Consider the following 10,442-nt stretch of genomic DNA (forward strand, 5'->3'; position numbering starts at 1 on the left):
GAAGACTAGTCCTAATGTAGTGACGGCTGTCTTAATCAACTAAACTAGGTGGTGAAGGAGAGAGGCGGCGACATGACGGCGTCCCGTGACGTGAGCGTTGAAGACTCCCTGTACGAGACGGTCAAAGAGCTGAAGGACCATCCAGGGAGCCTGGCTGCAGGTCTCCTCAACGGAGACGGTACTATGTCCCCCCTCAGCCCTGATGACAATGAAATTTCCCACCACCACCACCACCACAACCACCTCCCACCTCCCAACAACCCTCCAGCCCTCCACAACGGCCACCTCAGCCCTGGCTCCCCAGAGCGGGGGCCCCTGTGCGCGGGAGTGGAGTACGCCTCGGTGGATCTGAACAAGAAGAGCCGTTACAGTGCAGACCTGGAGGCCAGGCGCTCAGCCACCATCACTGCTGCTGTGAGCCCCACAGAGGAGCCCGAGGAGGAGGACAGACCCCCGCCTGTACCTGACAAGGTGCTGGATGAGAACGACAACCAGCCTACCATGATGGACGCAGGAGCGGTGGTGGTACTGGGGGCCGCGCTGCAAAACGGAGAGGTGAGGATCATGTTTATCTATGTTTGTGAAGGAGAAATACAGTACTTATACAGTAGAAAGACAGCTCAACTGATTCCTGACTAGATGTGTTGATTCAGCTGTGAGCCACAAGTTAGAGTAGAAAGCAGAACAATGGGAAGAGCGTCTCTCCGTCTCTCTGTGTCTGATCGGCATTATGAGGTAGAGAGAAAGAGCAGGGAGAGAGAGAGAAAGAGCAGAGAGAGGAAGAGAGAGAGCGAAGGAAGAGATGGAGATGGAGAGAGAGAGAGAGTGAACAGTGCCATAAAAATTAAGAGAAGGAGAAGAGGTTGAAGAGTTGTAGTACTGGAGTCCGGTCCCAAGACCTCATATTGAGACCACATATTGAGACCACATATTGAGACTACAGATTGAGACCACATATTAAGACCACATATTGAAACCACAGATTGAGACCACATATTGAGTGTCTTGGTCTTGTCTTTTAGCAGGGGAGACTGGGGGAAGGGTTTGTGAGTCGCACGCTGTCTAAGGGGAGACTAGGGGAAGGGTTTGTGAGTCGCACGCTGTCTAAGGTGAGACTGGGGGAAGGGTTTGTGAGTCGCACGCTGTCTAAGGGGAGACTGGGGGAAGGGTTTGTGAGTCGCACGCTGTCTAAGGGGAGACTGGGGGAAGGGTTTGTGAGTCGCACACTGTCTAAGGGGAGACTGGGGGAAGGGTTTGTGAGTCGCACACTGTTCTGAAATGTTAAAGACATGCGCCAGTACTTTGGCTATTAGTACGTACCTTTTAAACATTATGTTTTGGGTTGTGTCAATGTGTAGTTCTTACATGCATAATCTATGAGAAGAGTTACTGTCTTACCTCAATTAGCTGCGAAATCCCTAGTTTGAAAGCGACTGTTTTCTGCAAACTGTGCAGCGCCAAATCTTTAACACAGTGTACATGTTGAGCTCTTATTATGGTGCGATCTGACAAAATTACAAACATGATCTTGAATTGGACTCTCATTGTTCTGGTCTTTGTCTTGACTTGTCCCCTTTCGCCCGTGTCCTGGGCCAGCTCCAGCCGTCCAGCCAATCAGCTAATCAGTAGTAAAAATGTTGAAGCTCCAGCCGTCCAGCCAATCAGCTAATCAGTAGTAAAAATGTTGAAGCTCCAGCCGTCCAGCCAATCAGCTAATCAGTAGTAAAAATGTTGACGCTCCAGCCATCCAGCCAATCAGCTAATCATTAATAATAGTGTTGAAACTCCAACCGTCCAGCCAATCAGCTAATCAGTAGTAAAAATGTTGTGTTGGACAGCAGGTGACGCCTAGCCCAGTTTGATCCTCTGATGAAATATTGAACCAACCACGGGGCTGTGCTGGGTTGGGCTACCTACACTCCCAAAGCCTTTTCCGTCCTCCAGTGTCATAATCTGGAGTCAGCATTAATTCTGTTCTTCGCCTCTCCCACCACTTTGCCTTTTACACGTATGACACACGTATGACACACGTATGAACTGAATCACTTGGATACACACTTTCAGACACCCTGAGGCTGATTTAAGGTTTAACTCGTAACGTTCCTCTGTTACGGTGCGTCGGTGTGACTGGGGTTGGCTGGTGATTTGTCTTGTCAGACCGACAGGGTAATGCGTGTGGTAATGCATGCAAAGCAGTGTGGAGAGGAGAGGAGGAGGGGATGAGAAGGGGATGAGGAGGGGATAAGGAGGGGATGAGGAGGGGATGAGATGAGGAGAGGGGAAAAGCCTGGTGAGATCCAGCTGCCCACCGTCAGTCTGACAGACCTGGCAGAAATGAAGGATGACGCTCGGTGTGTGTGTGTGTGTGTGCGTGTGTGCGTGTGTGTGTGTGTGTTTAAGTCTGCTGGGTTCTCCCTCAGTTAGACCCTCAGCAAACACACACACACACACACACACACACACACATGATTTTGCTTTGTTCAACACTCTGCAATCTGCTCTTCCGCTCTGTAACACAGCTATTGAGCCATAATAACCAGAAATGACTCTGTTCCGTTGTCTGGAATAATTTGACTTTGCGTCTCCCGTGGCCTTAGAAGCTTTTGATTTACACAGAGGAAATGTAATTGACCTTGCCAGTCACAAGTGTGGCGCTCACAAGGGGCCATTCTCTTAGATAAACTGCTATTCAGCATGTCACCAGGAGAGTTGTCTGTCAGCAAAGGGATAGAGGTTGATTATTTGTGTGTGTGTGTGTGTGTGTGTGTGTGTGTGTGTGTGTGTGTGTGTGTGTGTGTGTGTGTGTGTGTGTGTGTGTGTGTGTGTGTGTGATAGCCTGTGTGTTTGTGTGTGTGTGTGTGTACCCATGTGAAACCTAACCACACACATTCTATGCTGACTGACACATTGGCATGTTGTCCTGACTACAACCAGGAATTGTTCCCGATGAACGATGGCCGGGCGGCAAGGTGCAATAGATGGTATAAAATACAGTATATACATATGATATGAGTAATGTAAGATATGTAAACATGATTAAAGTGGCATTATTTAAAGTGGCTAGTGATCCATTTATTAAAGTGGCCAGTGATTGGGTTTCAGTGTAGGCAGAAGCCTCTCTGAGTTAGTGATAGAAGCTGTTTTTCAAGTCTCTCTGTCCCAGCTTTGATGCACCTGTACTGACCTCGCCTTCTGGATGATAGCGGGGTGAACAGGCAGTGGCTTGGATGGTTGTTGTCCTTGATGATCTTTTTGGCCTTCCTGTGACATCGGGTGCTGTAAGTGTCATGAAGGGCAGGTAGTTTGCCCCCGGTGATGCGTTGTGCAGACCGCACCACCCTCTAGACAGCCTTGCGGTTGAGGGCGGTGCAGTTGCCGTACCAGGCGGTGATACAGCCCGACAGGATGCTTTCAATTGTGCATCTTTAAAAGTTTGTCAGGGTTTTGGGTGACAAGCCAAATTTCTTCAGCCTCCTGAGGTTGAAGAGGCGCTGTTGCGCCTTCTTCACCACACTGTCTGTGTGGGTGGACCATTTCAGGTTGTCTGTCTGAGCATGAAAGTGACTTGACAAAGAACAACTCTGGTCCCTAGTTTTCAGCTACAGTATGGTCAGGAAAAATGACTTGACTGCCATATCTAGGAACCATATCTTCTGGTCAAGTGGTGTAGTCGGGAACAATTCCTGGTTGTAGTCGGGAACAACTCCTGGTTGTAGTCAGGAACAACTCCTGGTTGTAGTCAGGAACAACTCCTGGTTGTAGTCAGGAACAACTCCTGGTTGTAGTCAGGAACAACTCCTGGTTGTAGTCATGAACAACTCCTGGTTGTAGTCAGGAACAACTCCTGGTTGTAGTCGGGAACAACTCCTGGTTGTAGTCAGGAACAACTCCTGGTTGTAGTCGGGAACAACTCCTGGTTGTAGTCAGGAACAACTCCTGGTTGTAGTCAGGAACAACTCCTGGTTGTAGTCAGGAACAACTCCTGGTTGTAGTCGGGAACAACTCCTGGTTGTAGTCAGGAACAACTCCTGGTTGTAGTCAGGAACAACTCCTGGTTGTAGTCAGGAACAACCCTTGGTTGTAGTCAGGAACAACTCCTGGTTGTAGTCAGGAACAACTCCTGGTTGTAGTCAGGAACAACTCCTGTTTGTAGTCAGGAACAACTCCTGGTTGTAGTCAGGAACAACTCCTGGTTGTAGTCAGGAACAACTCCTGGTTGTAGTCAGGAACAACTCCTGGTTGTAGTCAGGAACAACTCCTGGTTGTAGTCGGGAACAACTCCTGGTTGTAGTCAGGAACAACTCCTGGTTGTAGTCAGGAACAACCCTTGGTTGTAGTCAGGAACAACTCCTGGTTGTAGTCAGGAACAACTCCTGGTTGTAGTCAGGAACAACTCCTGTTTGTAGTCAGGAACAACTCCTGGTTGTAGTCAGGAACAACTCCTGGTTGTAGTCAGGAACAACTCCTGGTTGTAGTCAGGAACAACTCCTGGTTGTAGTCAGGAACAACTCCTGGTTGTAGTCAGGAACAACTCCTGGTTGTAGTCAGGAACAACTCCTGGTTGTAGTCAGGAACAATTCCTGGTTGTAGTCGGGAACAACTCCTGGTTGTAGTCAGGAACAACTCCTGGTTGTAGTCAGGAACAACTCCTGGTTGTAGTCAGGAACAACTCCTGGTTGTAGTCAGGAACAACTCCTGGTTGTAGTCAGGAACAACTCCTGGTTGTAGTCAGGAACAACTCCTGGTTGTAGTCAGGAACAACTCCTGGTTGTAGTCAGGAACAACTCTTGGTTGTAGTCATGAAACTACTTACAGTACTTAACTGTACTGGCACTTTAATTTGTAAAGCCACGTGGACAAAGACTTTAGGGACACTGAATTAGAACAGACTAACATTACAAGAGACACATGGAGGCTCATTGATGACAGGGGCAAGAGCTTATCTTCATGATTCCACACCGCTGCGCTCCAAGGCAATCAAATTAATTGATTCGCTAATTAAGCCAAAAACAAAAGCAAATCTGTTGAGTTTTGACAATGTGCATCCATAGAGGAATCGTATTGATTCAGTGCTCTCTGAGGTAGAAACAAAGTCCCCACCAACCCCTGTGTAAAGATTTACGTCTTATATGTCCTCATACAGTATGTCCTTGACCAAGTGAAAGATGGACTTTAAAACAGGCTCCATCCTCACAGTACCGCCAACCTCTATGAGACGTGAAGTAGCAGCTAGCCAGTCACCATCTCTGATATTGACGTTGTCTTTAGGCACCACAGAGAGGTGTTCTGTATGTCAGTCAGCGATGTGTTGTTGATGAATGACTCTCTCTACTGGTCATAAGGGACAGGATATAGCAGCTATACACAATAACGCTGCTAAATGATTGTCTAAATAATGTACACCTGCTCAACTCAAATGTGTTAAAGTACTGCATGCACAACCACAACACAACACATTGTTTTTACGTTGAGTGTTAATGAGCTGTAAGGTATGAATGTGAGTTTTTGTTTTCTTCTCTATACAGTTAGACTTTCCGCTGTCTACCTCACCGGGGCGAGACAACCCTGTGGTGTCAGAGAGCGAGGTAAGATGGTGGCTCTCCGCTGAACTCCCTATCCTGTTCTCATTCCCCTATTGATGCTTATAAAGTATATGGATCACTTGTAACCGAGATGTCAGGCTCACTGTGACCTCACCTGGTTATTAGATATGTCAGGCTCACTGTGACCTCACCTGGTTATTAGATATGTCAGCCTCACTGTGACCTCACCTGGTTATTAGAGATGTCAGGCTCACTGTGACCTCACCTGGTTATTAGATATGTCAGCCTCACTGTGACCTCACCTGGTTATTAGAGATGTCAGGCTCACTGTGACCTCACCTGGTTATTAGATATGTCAGCCTCACTGTGACCCCACCTGGTTATTAGATATGTCAGCCTCACTGTGACCTCACCTGGTTATTAGATATGTCAGCCTCACTGTGACCTCACCTGGTTATTAGATATGTCAGCCTCACTGTGACCTCACTTGGTTATTAGATATGTCAGTCTCACTGTGACCTCACCTGGTTATTAGATATGTCAATCTCACTGTGACCTCACCTGATTATTAGATATGTCAGCCTCACTGTGACCTCACCTGGTTATTAGATATGTCAGCCTCACTGTGACCTCACCTGGTTATTAGATATGTCAGTCTCACTGTGACCTCACCTGGTTATTAGATATGTCAGTCTCACTGTGACCTGACCTGGTTATTAGATATGTCAGCCTCACTGTGACCTGACCTGGTTATTAGATATGTCAGCCTCACTGTGAACTGACCTGGTTATTAGATATGTCAGCCTCACTGTGACCTCACCTGGTTATTAGATATGTCAGCCTCACTGTGACCTCACCTGGTTATTAGATATGTCAGTCTCACTGTGACCTCACCAGGTTATTAGATTTGTCAATCTCACTGTGACCTCACCTGGTTATTAGATATGTCAGCCTCACTGTGACCTCACCTGGTTATTAGATATGTCAGCCTCACTGTGACCTCACCTGGTTATTAGATATGTCAGCCTCACTGTGACCTCACCTGGTTATTAGATATGTCAGTCTCACTGTGACCTCACCTGGTTATTAGATATGTCAGCCTCACTGTGACCTCACCTGGTTATTAGATATGTCAGCCTCACTGTGACCTCACCTGGTTATTAGATATGTCAGCCTCACTGTGACCTCACCTGGTTATTAGATATGTCAGCCTCACTGTGACCTCACCTGGTTATTAGATATGTCAGCCTCACTGTGACCTCACCTGGTTATTAGAGATGTCAGCCTCACTGTGACCTCACCTGGTTATTAGAGATGTCAGCCTCACTGTGACCTCACCTGGTTATTAGATATGTCAGCCTCACTGTGACCTCACCTGGTTATTAGATATGTCAGCCTCACTGTGACCTCACCTGGTTATTAGATATGTCAGCCTCACTGTGACCTCACCTGGTTATTAGATATGTCAGTCTCACTGTGACCTCACCAGGTTATTAGATATGTCAATCTCACTGTGACCTCAACTGGTTATTAGATATGTCAATCTCACTGTGACCTCACCTGGTTATTAGATATGTCAGCCTCACTGTGACCTCACCTGGTTATTAGATATGTCAGCCTCACTGTGACCTCACCTGGTTATTAGATATGTCAGTCTCACTGTGACCTCATCTGGTTATTAGGTATGTCAGCCTCACTGTGACCTCACCTGGTTATTAGATATGTCAGCCTCACTGTGACCTGACCTGGTTATTAGATATGTCAGTCTCACTGTGACCTCACCTGGTTATTAGATATGTCAGTCTCACTGTGACCTCACCTGGTTAATAGATATGTCAGCCTCACTGTGACCTCACCTGGTTATTAGATATGTCAGCCTCACTGTGACCTCACCTGGTTATTAGATATGTCAGCCTCACTGTGACCTCACCTGGTTATTAGATATGTCAGGCTCACTGTGACCTCACCAGGTTATTAGATATGTCAGCCTCACTGTGACCTCACCTGGTTATTAGAGATGTCAGCCTCACTGTGACCTCACCTGGTTATTAGATATGTCAGTCTCACTGTGACCTCACCTGGTTATTAGATATGTCAGCCTCACTGTGACCTGACCTGGTTATTAGATATGTCAGCCTCACTGTGACCTGACCTGGTTATTAGATATGTCAGCCTCACTGTGACCTCACCTGGTTATTAGATATGTCAGCCTCACTGTGACCTCACCTGGTTATTAGATATGTCAGCCTCACTGTGACCTCACCTGGTTATTAGATATGTCAGCCTCACTGTGACCTGACCTGGTTATTAGATATGTCAGCCTCACTGTGAACTGACCTGGTTATTAGATATGTCAGCCTCACTGTGACCTCACCTGGTTATTAGATATGTCAGCCTCACTGTGACCTCACCTGGTTAATAGATATGTCAGCCTCACTGGTTATTAGATATGTCAGCCTCACTGTGACGTCACCTAAATAAAACAAAGGCCTTTGATGTTCACACTGACTGCACCCCCCCCTCTCTCTCCCCCCTCTCTCTCTCTCTCTCTCTCCCCTCTCTCTCTCTCTCTCTCTCTCTCTCTCTCTCTCCAGCTGTCAGACATGTACTCCACGGTGGGGAAGCCAGGTCTAGATGTGGAGGAGAAGGAGAGTGACTACAGCAGCATTGCTGATATCAAGGGTCTGGTCCCCGAGTATTCCTCCAGTGATCTCTACGCTACCGTCAGGGACATCCACCCCCAGCCCAGAGAGGGGGAGTCAGACCCCCAGGGACCCCCCACAGAGAGCATCGAGCCTGGCTACGAGATCATCCACATCCCTAAGACTGGCAGTGGAGAGGACCTGGGGCTGGGGAACCAGGTTCAGGAGCCAGACTATGAGAGTGTAGGTGAGCTGGCCCTGGGGTTCAGGGAGAGCTCCCGTCTCTGACTGCCTATGGACCCTAAAGCCTGAGTTTCTGGGGCCTCACCCTCCACCCCAGCCATTAACCTCACTCCTAGCCTCACCCTCAACCCCAGCCATTAACCTCACTCCTAGCCTCACCCTCAACCCCAGCCATTAATCTCACTCCTAGTCTCACCCTCAACCCCAGCCATTAGCCTAACTCCTAGCCTCACCCTCAACCCCAGCCATTAATCTCACTCCTAGTCTCACCCTCAACCCAGCCATTAATCTCACTCCTAGCCTCACCCTCAACCCCAGCCATTAATCTCACTCCTAGTCTCACCCTCAACCCCAGCCATTAGCCTAACTCTTAACCTCACCCTCAACCCCAGCCATTAGCCTAACTCCTGTCCTCACCCTCAACCCCAGCCATTAACCTCACTCCTAGCCTCACCCTCAATCCCAGCCAGTAGCCTAACTCCTAGCCTCACCCTCAACCCCAGCCTAACTCCTAGCCTCAACCCCAGCCATTAGCCTAACTCCTAGTCTCACCCTCAACCCCAGCCATTAGCCTAACTCCTAGTCTCACATTCAAACCCAGCCATTAGCCTAACTCCTAGCCTCAATCCCGGCCATTAGCCTAACTCCTAGCCTCACTCTCAACCCCAGCCATTAGCCTAACTCCTAGTCTCACTCTCAACCCCAGCCATTAGCCTAACTCCTAGCCTCAACCCCAGCCATTAGCCTAACTCCTAGTCTCACTCTCAACCCCAGCCATTAGCCTAACTCCTAGTCTAATTCTCAATCCCAGCCATTAGCCTAACTCCTAGTCTAATTCTCAATCCCAGCCATTAGCCTAACTCCTAGCCTCACCCACAACCAGCAGCCCTGATGTGAGGGACACCACCACATGGTTCTGAACTACAACCTTCAACCCTACCATCTATCACCAATTCAGGGTTTCCGCTCACTGCCCCCTCAGTGCAGTTTGGGTGCGCCCACCGCCCAAGGTTATCTGATTGAACTATAATCTTAAATAGCCCTCGTCCATTCATGGTGCCCTTAAATTACTGAACTATGAAATCACCGTCCATTGTCAAGTTGTTGGCCTCCGCCCTCTTTGTTATCATCGACTGCTGTCAATGTGATTATCCATCACCATCATAATCCTTTTATCAGACTACAGAGTGATCCATTCCTAGGCATTTATAACCAGTCATTACAAATTGAGTCAATGTTATGAGGCTGGTGACAAGCTGACTGGCCAGTTCCATTTGTCAGTGCCTTTTGATTGAAAACCACTTAGTCTTTGTGCCATAATGTCATTCTATAAAGGTCTGAGTTTAAAGGTTTCCCCACAATGTAGTGGCACTTTTTACATCATCCGTTCTTCCTTCCTATGTGCCCTGTTTCATTCAGAACTTCATGAGAGATATGACAGATATGAGAGATATGACAGATATGACAGATATGACAGATATGAGAGATATGACAGATATTAGAGATATGAGAGATCTGAGAGATATGATAGATATGAGAAATATGGGTGATATGAGAGATATGACAGATATGATAGATATGAGAAATATGAGAGATCTGAGAGATATGATAGATATGAGCAATGTGGGCGATATGAGAGATATGACAGATATGAGAGATATGAGAGATATGATAGATATGAGAGATATGACAGATATGACAGATATGAGAGATGTGAGAGATATGATAGATATGAGAAATATGGGTGATATGAGAGATATGACCGATATGATAGATATGAGAGATATGACAGATATGACAGATATGAGAGATGTGAGAGATATGATAGATATGAGAGATATGATATATATGACAGATATGACAGATATGAGAGATATGACAGATATGACAGATATGAGAGATCTGAGAGATATGATAGATATGAGAAATATGGGCGATATGACAGATATGATAGATATGAGAAATATGGGTGATATGAGAGATATGATAGATATGACAGATATCAGAGAAAGAG

The 10,442-nt window shown here is 47.1% G+C and overlaps 1 protein-coding gene across 2 annotated transcripts in view; it reads left to right on the top strand.

Moving 5' to 3' along the window:
- LOC139392421 (phosphoprotein associated with glycosphingolipid-enriched microdomains 1-like) overlaps positions 1–10,148 on the top strand; it is a 113,287-nt gene extending 103,139 nt beyond the window's left edge. Inside the window, exons 7-9 of one of the 2 annotated variants that reach the window (XM_071140397.1) lie at positions 49–555; positions 5,526–5,585; positions 8,138–10,148. In XM_071140397.1, coding sequence (XP_070996498.1) covers positions 49–555; positions 5,526–5,585; positions 8,138–8,473 — 903 coding nt within the window. In that variant the 3' untranslated portion in view covers positions 8,474–10,148. The remainder of the gene's footprint in view (positions 1–48; positions 556–5,525; positions 5,586–8,137) is intronic. The other variant, XM_071140398.1, reaches the window with a different exon arrangement.
- The last annotated feature ends 294 nt before the right edge of the window (positions 10,149–10,442 follow it).

The sequence above is a fragment of the Oncorhynchus clarkii genome, chromosome 32 (assembly GCF_045791955.1).
Source record: "Oncorhynchus clarkii lewisi isolate Uvic-CL-2024 chromosome 32, UVic_Ocla_1.0, whole genome shotgun sequence".
Taxonomy (NCBI): Eukaryota; Metazoa; Chordata; class Actinopteri; order Salmoniformes; family Salmonidae; genus Oncorhynchus; species Oncorhynchus clarkii.